The sequence below is a fragment of the Amphiura filiformis genome, chromosome 1 (genome assembly GCF_039555335.1).
Source record: "Amphiura filiformis chromosome 1, Afil_fr2py, whole genome shotgun sequence".
NCBI lineage: Eukaryota > Metazoa > Echinodermata > Ophiuroidea > Amphilepidida > Amphiuridae > Amphiura > Amphiura filiformis.
The window spans coordinates 31,725,959-31,739,703 of record NC_092628.1 but is presented as its reverse complement, the minus strand read 5'-3'; the positions used below and the strand labels follow the sequence as shown (position 1 = coordinate 31,739,703).

At 35.6% G+C, this 13,745-nt stretch overlaps 1 protein-coding gene across 2 annotated transcripts; it reads left to right on the top strand.

The window, feature by feature from the left end:
• Nucleotides 1-96: 96 nt before the first annotated feature.
• LOC140143756 (pleckstrin homology domain-containing family J member 1-like) lies at nucleotides 97-12,009 on the top strand. 2 transcript variants are annotated; one of them, XR_011857804.1, is made up of 8 exons: nucleotides 97-347; nucleotides 2,237-2,316; nucleotides 4,542-4,620; nucleotides 5,060-5,150; nucleotides 6,370-6,430; nucleotides 7,079-7,217; nucleotides 8,323-10,042; nucleotides 10,522-12,009. XR_011857804.1 is itself a non-coding variant. In XM_072165605.1 (7 exons), exons 1-7 carry the CDS (start codon nucleotides 242-244, stop codon nucleotides 8,355-8,357), a joined length of 591 nt encoding a protein of 196 aa, XP_072021706.1. In that variant the 5' UTR covers nucleotides 97-241; the 3' UTR covers nucleotides 8,358-12,009. The 2 variants fall into 2 exon arrangements, 1 of the variants encoding a protein (XP_072021706.1); XM_072165605.1 differs by having other exon boundaries at nucleotides 8,323-12,009.
• Nucleotides 12,010-13,745: the final 1,736 nt, after the last annotated feature.

The window sequence follows — 13,745 nt, the reverse complement described above, 5'->3', positions numbered from 1 at the left end:
TAAAATATATTGCACACAGTAATTGTTTTGAACATAAATATTGTATGCATTAAAATGAGCGCTTTGAGCTTACACTTTATACCGAGCGGTAAATGAATAATCATTCATTTTTGCCAGTGCTGTGTGATTCTCCAGGAAGAAAATGATTACCGTAACAAAACAACAACGGAAAACCTGGTAATTTGATAAGCTCGGTGATAGAGTACAGAAGTAGTCAGGCTACAAAAGAAATAAGTCAAACATGCGTTTCAATGAGCACGAACTGTACTTTTTAGCTATAAAATGCAAGCCTGATCTGGAGGCCAAGTTTTGGCATAGACCACCGCAGGGAATGATTCGACAAGAAGGTAAGCTTACAGTTATACTGTCTACGTATGAATGAACACAGTCAGAGTTTGCCATTTTGCCATGTGCATGTGTCCGCTACATCCGGTATAAACCACCCATGTGGGCTATTTTCCATTGTTTTTACAGCGTGAATGTTTCAAATTAAAAGGGCATGATTTCGTGATCCAAATTTCTTGCATATAGGGCCTATCTCTTTTCATAAAATAGTTACGTCTCTGGTGAAAGTTAGGCTTCCGTAATGAATGAAATGTTTAGTTTCCCGTCACATTTTTTTCAGTGAAATATGGGGTCATGATTTCATTATTCATTAATTTTGGAAAATTTCATTATTGTCAAAACTTTCATTTTAATATATGGCTATTTACTAGCTATATTGTTGATGGAAGACCATCTCAAAACAGGTATTAATGCTTAGATCATCATTACAGATGATCACACCTGTTTAAACTCTGCAGGAGTATTTAGGAGGTTATCTCATCCAAGACAGACATTTTGCAACAGATTGAGAAAAGATTTGAATTTTTTTAATTAAAATGGAAAGAAATTTGCAATTTTTGTAATCACCAGAAACATGATGAGGTAATCCTTAAATTTCCATTATTTACCACATCCTATACTCCTACCTAAGAAAAACTGCTGATTATGATCAGCAGGGGATGTCAGACATTTTGGGAGTTTCAATTTTGATTATTTCACTATAAAACTTGTTTTGTCATGAGGGCAAGGTGGCCTAGTGGTCTAAGGCACTGGACCATTAGGGAGAGTTGATCGAGAGGTCCATGGTTTGAAACCCCATCCTGCCCGATCCTTGTTGCTCACTCTAAATAGTTCCAATAGGTCAGAAATTTCATAATCAATGTTCTCTTTCAGTAGAGTAGCATCTCATGGTTTGAAGGGTCGCATAAAATTGTATGCGTAGCTAATTTGAACCAGGGCTGTCAACTTTTTGGAATTGCTTGGCGTGAGACAGAGGCGTACCTGGATTTGCCGACTTCAATGTTCATTTTGACCCATGATTATTTGAGCCACGGCGCTCGAGAATGTGAAAAGTGGGGGTGGGGGTAGGAACAACAATTTATTCATGGCGATGCGTGAGATTTTACTCAATTTTCAGCTTTTTGTGTGAGAGTTACTTTTAGGCGTGAGATTATACTACCTTGGCGTGAGACTGAGAAAGTGACCCAATCCGTGAGACTCACGGCCAATGCGTGAGAGTTGACAGCCCTGTTTGAACCCATGTCATAAGCTTGTTCGTTCATCTCGCTGTCAGAGCGTGGGAATTGTTGATAAACAAATAGCGTACGGTAGTTATGTCATGTGTTACTCTCAACTGTCAACTCTCATGCATTCGATGCAATGTAATTAATTATCACAGTCACGCATAGTCAAAATGTAACTCAAGAAAGTTTTGTTCCTACCCTGTTTGTTTAAGCTAGAGCAGCCAGAGTACTATAATTGAGAGGTTTGTATTATATAGTCATAGAGTTGTAAGTTGAGATTTCACTTGTGTTAATGTCAGTGCACCAAACCATAATTGTTTCATCAATGCACAGGAAGTAGGAAGTTTGATATAGTAACCTATTTTGTCATCACAGCTTTATTATAAAAAGACCACATTAAAAAAAAAACACCATAAAAAAAGCTGTTTCTCAGAATTACAGTATACTATGTCACAATAAGGCGATTGCACGAAAGGTTATCATCCTCCAGAACTTCAGAAGACATGCATAAAGTACAAAAGAATCAGTACCACTTTAACAGGTGATTGGTATAGTAGTACTCTGGCATCGATTTGTATGTCTTCTTGGAGGACGATTTGAACTAATGACCTTCCGTGCAACCGCCATATACTTTGATATCATGAATCATCTTTCTTTCTTTTTTTTAGGCTATAGGGAAAGGTTGGTGAGGCTTAAGTGCAATTTTCTGTTCTACATACGGACAAATGAATTTGGGCACTGCCTAGAGGTAAGTCAATGTGAAGTTCTTAAAATATAATGAAGAGCTTTGTTGTAAAACCCCTTACATCCATCCACTTCAGTGATTTTAAGAAAACATCAAAAAATCATCAAAATAAGTACTGATATACATGTATGGGGGTTTGCAACAAAAGCAGTTTTTGGCAGGATGCTTGGGTAGGATTGAGCATCCCGCCCAAAACTGCTTTTATCAGTGATTTTTTTGATGATTTTTTAATGTTTTCTCAAAATTGCAAGTGGATGTAAGGGGTTTTGAAACAAAACTCTTCATGTTTGTACATGTATGTCTATATACTGCAAGAGATTCATCAGGTTGTACACTTTTATGAAACATAATCTTGACTCTTGAGCAGATGATCATAATTTCAACCGTCAAGTTTTAATTCTTTTAGGTTGGCGGTTCAAACTCTTCATATTTTGTATCAGTGATTAAGTTAAATGTCTTTAATTATTTTTAATGTTAGATTTGTTTATGTTTTCTTAATTTCTTTGCAAGAATCAAGACTGTTTCTCACTCTGTGTGATGAAATTCTAGTACTGGTGTAATAGATTCAATTGATTTTATAGTTTATGCTAAATGTGGAACTTGGCTAAGATACGCAGATTCATAGATCATGATGCTTCCTCAAATGCTATGCGGGCACTTATTTTATCTAAACTTGACTATGGCAATGCACTCCTGTTTGGATGCAACGTAAAAGATCTTGCTCGTCTACAGCGCCTACAAAATCGGGCGGCTCGCATAGTTTACCAATTTCCGCGCCGTCATTCTACATCTCCTTTGTTAAACTCGCTTCACTGGTTACCGGTTGATAAACAAATTCGATTTAAAATTATTCTTCATGTATTCAAAGTGCTAAATGGACTATCACCGATATATCTCACTGACTACATCGCTACCTACATTCCACCTAGGAAGGGCCTTCGCTCTGAGCTTGATATTACTCGCCTTTGTCATCCCCAGGAGTAAGAGAAAATTGGTGATGGTTCATTTAGTGTGTCTGGTCCAACCCTCTGGAACCAGTTACCAGCTACACTTCGCACTGCTCTCACAGTTGAATCTTTTAAAAGGGGTCTTAAAACGTATATTTTCTAATGTATTTTGCTGTTGTTATTTTTGTATATTTGTAAAGCGCAATGTTCATATTTTTGGTATTGCGCTATATCAAGCACCGTTGTTATGTTATGTTATGTTATGTTATGTTATGTTATGTTATGTTATGTTATGTTATGTTATGTTTAGATGGCATGAAAGTTATTATACTTTAAAGCCTTAATGTACGATCTTTTTAAATTTTTAGATTTTTCTTTTTTTCTTCTAAAATGATAATATGCAATCATTATGAAAGTTCCCAATACATTTGGACGCGAAAAACATTGGGAATTTGCAAAGAAACAACATCATAAACTTCACCTCTATCACTGCTCGAACATCTCGCACTATTTGGATTAGGATAGCGAGTGCGGCCTCAGAGTTAGTCTCCGGCGCGGCCAGTCTGGTTACGCTCCCTCCACACGTGGAGGGAGCGTAACCAAGCTAGTTTTGTACGAGACTACGGTTTATGATCGTGGCTGACATAAAGTCATAATCTTAAAAATTATGACTTTATGTCGGACCAACAGAAAATCGTCCCGCTTTTACTACAAATAGGACGAATTTGACAGTTTGCTCATAGATTTAAGTTAGAACATGTGTAAGTATTACAAATATGCCAAAAAATCGGTTTTGAAAAAAATAAAGGTAAATTCTGAAAAAAATCGTACATTATGACTTTAACTTGAATAGTTCTTGAAATACTAATAGGATTAGAGTTTGGGTTAGGATTTAGGGTTAGGGTAAGGATTAGGGTAGGGTTAGGGTTAGGGATAGGATTAGAGTTTGGATTTGTTTGGTATTCTCTTACACGAAGGATACACCTTTAGATGGCATGATTGAACTGCATCCATTGCTCAAATAGGAATAACAGAAAAATATTATGGGTCTCTTCTAACATTTGGCAATAAAATGTACTGCATAGTGTGAACTTATGGGTCTTTCATATGATTATATTCATTACCTCTAAAATGTAACAAGGCAACTTTGAGTTCAAGTAACACAAATTAAAATTGAACATTTCTGTATCTTGAAACATTGTATTGTATCATTGATTTTAGCCTAACGACTGGAGATTTAATCAATCATGATAAACAAGTAAATTGTGTTTTCTTCTCTAGCCATTAGGGGCACTCTGTCTAGAAAGATGCATTATTCAGCAGGAACCAAGGTCAGACAAAGGATATGTATTCTCTATATGTAAGTATCTCTTGGTTTCTTCACATTTTACTGTGTGTATGCGTATTATGTAAACACAAATTTGTTATGGTCCTCGACAATTTAGCGACAAATACTTTTGTGTTGAATAATTTGACAAAGTTTATTAGAGTTAGTGTTTGAGCAATCAGCCAATGGTCAGAATTCCCAATGACAATGAAAGTTATTTTTATCGTGCCAATTATATTTGCAGTAAGTAATTGTAAATTTGTATTATTTGCTGGTACCGATTACACTTACACATAGTTTGATGAGAATGAAAAGAAAGCCTTTATGACCCATATCCAGTTTTCATCCAGTAGGCATCCAGTAGATTGTTTATTGAACTGGTTTAATGATTCTGATTGGTAACTCAATGATGAGAGTAGTGCATGATATGTATGAAGTACTTACAATATTCTGTGGATATTGTTACTTTCAGGTTATCCAGGTGAAACAGACAGAAAACATTACTTAGCATGTAGTACAGCTCAACAGTGTGAACACTGGATGTCAATGCTGAAGTGCTCAAAGTAAGTGACAAATAAGTGTTGGAAACAGATGTATTTGTATGTATTTTTGTACTTTGAAGAACTTGGAGGCATTTTAGAGGAGGTGGTTATTGATATTTTATACCAAATTTTGACCATGGTTATACAATGTACCTGTAGTACCAATTAATTTAATTAATTCATATGAGTACTGGTACATAAATACTGTAGGTGGGTATTAAGAACATCCTGTTTGTTGACAAAAGAAAACAGATGGATATACCAAATATAGTAAATTAGTCTTAAGGACATCCCATAGAACAATAAAGCAAGGAACATGAAAAAACAATGAAATGTGTGATAATAAAACACAGGTCTTAGCTAGGATTTGACAAGTGAACATCATTGTTACCAAAACTGCCTGTCAAAATTTGATTCTGAAAACATAAACCTACATAAAACATAGACCTCTGCCCCTTAGTCAGTTCAAATAGCTATTGTTATATACCTCATAATAGATTACTGTCATCTGATTGGTTAAAAGTGTGTCAAAAATGGTTAATTTCTTTAAAATAATATGTGACCCCTCGGCACAACTGAGCCCGGATGTCGCCAGTGCCACTATTGAGATATGCTCAATCGAACTTAACAATAAACAGTAGGAAACAAAGGATTTATTGACTGTTTTATTGATTTTTCACTACTTAAATGTCAAGTACTATAGACATGATATACATCATTTTAAAGCTAATTTCAAGGAGAATATTTTGGTTGAATATCTCAAAAATGATGATTGGCGACTTCAGGGCTCAGTTGTGCCAAGGGGTCACATATAATAAAATAATAGTCTCTAATTAATTATGCAGATTATGATTAGCAAAATGTTAAACGTAATATACTTCTATTTTACTTGTACTACATTTAATAGTCCTTATAGTTACTTGGCAAATTGACTTTGCATAATTGGGAGTATGCTATTTACATCTTTGGCCTCGCTTTTAGTTTTCTGCTCTGGAGTTAGCAGAGCCAAACGCCACCAATGGCAGCAAAGTGGTCAATTAGGAAAAAGGTGGATACAATTCAGCCTTATCACCAATGAATCAATGTTATGTGAATTATCCGGAGGAGCGTTTCATTCACTTGTGGCAATCATGAGCTTAGACATAAACAGTGAGATCATTAATTATAATTGCATAAGTATTGTGCATGTTTATCAAATTTATGGCAATTCATGCTTGGATTTCATATTCTTTCTCCTCAGCTATGAAAGGCTGACAACAACTCTCAATATACTTCAGACCAAACTTGCCAGAGTAAGAAAGGTACAGTGAAGTTACAAAACATTATTATACAAACTTGGGTAATACTGATCTACAAAGTGGTTTTATTGATGCAGTTTTACTTTGAATGTCAAAACTATTTCATGGCTTAAATCAAAAATCATTAGATTGCTTATGTATTTCTATTACTAGAGTGCCTATGAGGCTTTTAGCAGTCAAGTTAGCTCAATTGATAAGGCGTTCTACTATGGTGCAAGAGGTTATGGATCGAACCTTGATGGTGGTTTAGTACGCTTTCTTGGAAAATTTGAGTTAGCTTGATATTCCCCTGGACCAGGAACTTACTGCTAATTGTCTTGTTGTAACCCGTATAAAACTCGGGGAGGTGATCCTGGCTGCAAAAGTCATTTGTGGAATATCTAGGGTGTGCGATTCTAAGCAGCAAAGTCCCTGTGTTGTTGTTAAATGGTTTATGGAATGATGTGGGGCCGTAATGGTCAGTGACAACCTGTAAAGTGTGCTGAAGCCTGTGGATCAATGTGCATAGCACACTATAAATCATTGCGTTTTTTTTTTTTTTTGAGAGGAATCTGTATAATGCAACATGTTCAGATTTTACACACCTTCACTATGGCTTGAAGACAAGTCACAGCCAGTTATTTCCTTTTAATTTTGATATTTTTTTTGCAGGGTCCTGCAGGAAGGTCGCCATTGTTAAAAAGGCGAAGTGAACTACTTCAAGAGGATGGTCATAAAACATCACAGCAACAACAGAATCAGCAATTCTTACAACCTAACCCACCAGTGCAGACAAACCCAGAACCATCAGGTATGGCCAGCTACACATAGTACCCACACGCACCCCCACAACCACACACATGATATATCAACCACAGTTCAAAACAACATACTAATAGGAAACTACATAATGAGGTAATAGATTGATTGCTCTGGGTTACACCCAGGCAACCCTGGACTTAGTACCTGTATTTTGGTCGATGGACACTTTAATAAATACTATAATTGCATTTGGGGGTTAACGAGGTAGGTGGGTATTAAAAACATCCTGTTTGTTGTGTGTTTGTGGTTTATGTTTTCTCAGCACTGACAAACACCCCCACACAATTACACATAAACACACGCAGTGGCAGCACCGGGATTACTAAAGTGGGGAGGGGGAGTAGCAAATCTTTTTGGGGTACAAAAGTGATGTGAGTTGTGAATAAAGTACTTGCAGTCCCAGATCCTGATTTTGGGTACCTATTCAGGCATGGGAAGCCCTATAGTTTGATCAGCTCGTATTCGGCAGGCCTTAACATGGCGGATTAATATCAATATATTTTATTTTGAGAATTGTCATATGGCATTTCGCCAGAAGTGTCACATTGTCTACTTTCTTTCAGTGGAATAGTACGTGTGAGTCATCCTATTGTCCCCAGCCCCTATGACACTAAGCCACTGCTTTCTTTAACACACACAATATAAACCAGACATGTCAACTTTATCACTCATATTTCTTCTTTTCAGCATGGTGATAAAAGCCTAACAATTCCCACTGATTACAAGCTGATTAAATTATTATAGAAGCTCTGAGCTGAGCACCACAGGGAAAAAGTCCTAATATGAAGTATGAAACAAGACTGATAAAAACCTTTTGCAACATTGTTAATTGTGTGCATGAGTTGACTGGTGGAAAAAGGTTGTGGGGGAGAGTCAATTACCCATGCCCCACCCCTTTGGGCTGACACTGCTCATACATATCACACACATACAAATACTCAAAAACAAACAAACAAATGTTTACATAAATGAGATGAATATATTGATGATGCAAGTAATATTAAAGTAATATTTCTAAAAAATTTAGTCTGTTCATGTATTATCAATATTTATTATTCCAGACAATAATTTATTTATATATTTGTATTTTCCAGGGCCAGCTGAAGGAGTTCTCATAGATTTTTCATAGCAGTCTGGGAGTTGTTGTGTTGCTAACTGTTGCAATACTGCAAGTACAAGAGACATCATCAGATCTTTGGAATGCTCTTCCTTAAATTTAACTTGGGATCTGAAAAGCCCATCAGGAGGACACAATATTTCTTTACTCCTTGCCTCATTGTCACTGCAGCACTCCAATACACCATTCTTTCACAAAATACCTTAAAACTGGTTCCTAGTGCATGCAAGTTCCCATTGACCATGATAACACAAGGGAGGCATTTACAGTAGCAATATCACTGGAGCTCTTTAAATGGTATTTTTGAGTAACTGGGTGTCTCATGTACTCATTTAATAGAAGTGTTCAAAAATTAAGAGTTCCCGAAAATAAAATTGAGTTATGAAATTTGAAATGAAAAATGGGAACCAGCTATTATTCTCCCTATACTGTTGTATCCCTGGGGTGTTTAGTTACGCTGATAGACATCAAATTCGGCACAAGTGGCATGTGTAGCACATGGTGTATTTTGGGATGCTGTGAAAATCTTCTCTCCCAGTCTTCAAGAAATGTTGTGATTGCAGATGATCCGGTACAAAAGTGAAGGCAAAGGTACATTTTAGTTTTGGCCATTTCAGGAACTGGACAATATTGGCTGTCATCTCTGTTCATCCACTGTGGAATTTTAAAGTATGGCGGATCAAAGTACTGAAAACTGTAATGCTCTTGATTAAGCATTAACAGATATTCTGCGATGGGTCAGCCTATTCAGAGCTTCCATTCACTGCCTGTCTAATTCTTAGTGTTATGTTGATTATAATACTTTTGTGTCCTTTTTTTTCAGGGGACTATATAAAGTGGTTCCTGGTGATGGGCATGGTATTTGGTCGTAGGCTGAAAAATAAAGTTTGTGTCTTCTATGTGCTCTGAAAACCAAAATGCATTTTTTTAAATATTTATTTGAGTCATGATTTGTGGTCAATTATGCCTCAAATCACATATATTTATTATCAAATCAGTACAGAGTAAGCTAGATATGAAAATTTTCATTCACTTTTTGCTTCAAAATTTCAAATGTGCTGGATTTCTTAAATAAAAACTGAATGAAATATGGTAAAATGGCTCCCCAAAACAAAATGCATGCAGCCTGCATGAAACAAACTTGTTTTTTTTTAGCTTTATAAAAAATAATGAGAAATGGTGTGAAGTGTTCATATATGATTATTATACCATATTTATAACAAAAATAAGACAGAATGAATATATATTATTATTTTTCATACATATATATATTATAGGGGAATAGGGGATATAACATAAAATTTGGGTTTATTTTGCGACCATATATATGTAACGGGTAATATCAAATAAAAATATGCATATTTGTTAGCAGCTGATGCTGGTGGAATGCATGATTAGATATAGCAAATGTGCAGTTTTTCAAAGAGAGCAAATTTCAGCACAAAAACAAAGAACATTTAGAATAGTCTTGTGGAAAAAAATCTTGGCAGAGGGGACATTTAAATAAAAGGCATGAAACTTTTCCTGCTTAAAAAAGAATTACTGTTCTATCTTTTTTTTGGCAGATTTTACTTGCTTTTTCCTTTTTTTAATTGAAATGTATTCTCATGCCAGAAATAATGGGGTCATAACAGCTGTGACAGCTTTGATGCATATCCTTCATTTCACATCCTCTTTATGTTACAAATACATTGTAGGCAAGCCCGGCCCCCAACTCAACCCAAAATTGGCAACCATGAGAGTTACCAAATAGCACAGAAAAGGGGTGATTTTTTTACCAGTAGGGAGGACCGCGAAATTGGCAAAATAGGGGTATTTAATTTTCACTGTCCGCAAAATTTGGATAAAAGGGGTACTTGAGAAAATCTGGTAATTTTATGGCAATATTTAGTGTCGTTGAAAAAGGGGTGTTTGAAATTCTAGTCATTGAAAATGGGTGTTTGAAATTCTAGTCATTGAAAATGGGTGTTTGAAATTCTAGTCATTGAAAATGGGTGTTTGAAATTCTAGTCATTGAAAACCACAAAAAAGGGGTTGTTTTTGGCCAAATTTTGTCCTCGATTTTGTATGAAAAAGGGGGGGTAAATTTGATGAAAAATCATTGCAAAGGGGTCTTTGAAAGATTTGGTAACTCTCATGCTTGCCAACTTTTGTGCTGAGTTGGGGGGCCGGGTAGGCAAGTAGATATGACACAAATTTGTATTTACATGTATAAGTTCTATGTTTCAATGGGTTTGCTGTTGAAGTTGAATAAACCTCATCTTTCTTCAGGGAAACCTGTTGGGAACTTGACATGAAGAATCCCACCTATCAATGGTATATATAGCTTGTGTTATTTTTTTATAAAGTAATCTGAACTGGTTTAAAAATTGTTTTAAGTAAAAGGTGTATTATGAATGGTCATCAAAAAAGTTTGAGTATGTTGTGGGTAAACCATATCTCACAGCCAAATATGTGTCTGCATTTTCAAGCGAGTATATGACAAAACTTTGCAATAATAATAATATAGTTACTGTAGTTATTCACATAATCCGACCATTATGTTGGTACTTGCAACATGGTTTAAATTTGATCAAAGAGATCAGACTACGAGAGTCTGGATCCTGTATATAGTGAGCCTGCAAAGTAATGCTATGCAGGCTAACTATATACAGGGTCCAGACTCTCTTAGTCTGATCTTGTATATAGTGAGCCTGCAAAGTAATGCTATGCAGGGCTTGCAGGCTAACTATATATAGGGTCCAGACTCTCGTAGTCTGATCTTGTGAGACTGCTTAGTAAGGCTGTGGGAAATCCAGCATTTTGGATTACTATGCATAGGGACCAAAATGGTGTGCCAAAAATGCCCTTAACCAAATGGTATATTCAATTACGAGTATCGCAAAGATTTGTATTGTGTAGTGTTATGCCATTAGACCCTAGAAAGGGTCTGTGGTTTAGCCCTTGATTTACAACACATTAGTGCATACGTAAAATTTTTATTTGCTGAGGGCATCCAGAATTACACTATTTTTCTCCTCAATGTGCAACACCCAAAATTGGCAGAGCCTGGACACTCGTATTCTAATATCTTTGAATTTCATAATTGCAATCACATTATTATGAGATACAATGTACCTGCACATCCTTCCTTCCAAAGAAGAGAATGCCAGATTCACTGGCATCACCCAGGAGTATACTGGGACTACTGAGCCAATTTTTTTGCTGACCCTCTACTAAAAACAACTTTACTGGTTCAAATGTGTGCAACATGGGATGAAATATTTGCCCAAAATTTGAAGGAAAAAAAGTATTTGCATAAAATTTACAAATTGTTTGCCCAAGATATACCATGTATGTTTCCCACATTTCTTGTTTTGAGGGAGGATGAGGAATCTCAAAATTGGAGAGAAATGCCCCAATCTTGGTGCTTCCGGGCTGGTGCTGCCAATGGGTAATGCATATTGATGGGTATACCATAATATTAATTTATCATCTTGGTGAAAAGACGACTCAGTTGTGTCAGTTGTAGTTTAAATTAGCATCATGTAATGTATATAGCATGAGAGGTGTATATTTATATCATTGAAACAGTACTTGATGTAAAATAATTATGAATTATATTATTCAATAAAAGTTTCATCTGTGCTGATTAAAATTATATTGTAAAATGGAGATGGCTATTCCAGTTAAAATCCATACACCCCCCTTTAGAAGATGTGACCTTAAAAATGACTCAAACATAGTCTCCCTTTGTGGAAGATTAAGGGCATGTTTTCCGTGGGGGCGTATGGATTTCAACTGAATAGCCCAATGGCTCATCCAGTATTATGCAACTCTACATTTAAAAACTTCCATTTGTGCTACAAAATCTTTTGATACTATCAAGAAATAGTGAAAACACCACCTACATGCAGGGTTTGCAGAATTTTGCTGCAGGTGGGAAAAAAAGCATGGTTTACTTTTAACTGCATTTTTTGCACTTGGCGAAAACAGTTTTTGCCAGGAAAAAATGGCAAAACTAAAAAAGTGATAAATGTTTCACTTTTTTCATCTCAAAACAAATTACTAAGCAACAAAATAGATTTCTGATTCTAATAAGGCCACATTTTGTAATTAGAAGTACATTATTAAGAAACAGAAGGCATGGGTTTTTATTGCTCACTAGTCATGAAATTTCAAATGTTTTCATTTTCAAAAAGAGAAGTTGAGAATAAAGCACTATCTTCTGTCGACCCAGATTGTTTGGTGTATTGGTGTAGGACTGCAGGTATTCATCTTATGATCCCATCATTGCTGGTTCAAATCTCTGGTACAATCATATAATTTTGATAGATTATATATCAGTTTTAAATTATAATGATAAATAGTTGCTGTTAACACCTGTTGGTTATCTCGTTATGGTCCTGTATCATATTTTGAAGCCTCAATCTGAAACATACTGGTACTCCATTCCATTATGATATTTAATGGCACTATATACTATTGATCTGAATAAGCATGGTATATCGTCGGGTGTATTACATAGTGACGGATGTTAAACTTCGCCAGAAAAAAAGTTTTTGAGTTAGACGCGATCAAAGAGTACGCCGATTTGTGGTCCACCATAGCAGAACACTGTCAAGTAAAATCCTCCAAAAGTTGCTGTATTTAAAAAAACTAGTATCTAAAGTATCTTGAAACATCTATCACATGGAGAATTATTCACTTTTAAATCAGTAAAATGATTACAAAGTTATACGTCAGTATGTAAAAACGTTGCACCCTAACATCCGTCACACATCCGTCACACATCCGTCACTATGTCTTGCGCCAATATCAGCTAATATCACGCACGCTAATCTGGTCTATCGTGTTGATCTATGGACATCCGTCACACATCCGTCACTATGTCGTGCACAAAAAATCGGATCAAGGAAGGACTTCGAAGCATCCGTCGGTTCTTTACGCTTATTATTAAACGCTTTTTCATGATAAAACCGATTAAATCACGAGTGCCCATGACATACATGGCATATTGTATTTGAGTATTTACTCCTGATCTTACTAGTACTCACTGTCATGATATAGCTAATCACACAAGCTGTAACTTCTTTTTACAGAACGCCAATAATTGTATTCAGTTTTTACCAATTTACACTGTATTATCTGTAAATTTGGAGCCGCCTCTAAACGCCTCGAACATATTTTGATCAACTTTCAAAAACCTACTCATTAAAAAGGATCATATTTTAATTTTTTTATTACTTAATCATCCCTTTTATATTGTAAAGCTTTGAAATAATGTCTCTAAATAATTGTCGAATCAACTCGAACCATCAAAAATTTATTTAAAGTGATATTTTACTAAAATAATGATCCATTGAATATCTGCTCTGCGTAAAAGTTTTTGGTTTATACCCAGTTATCAACATCCGTCAA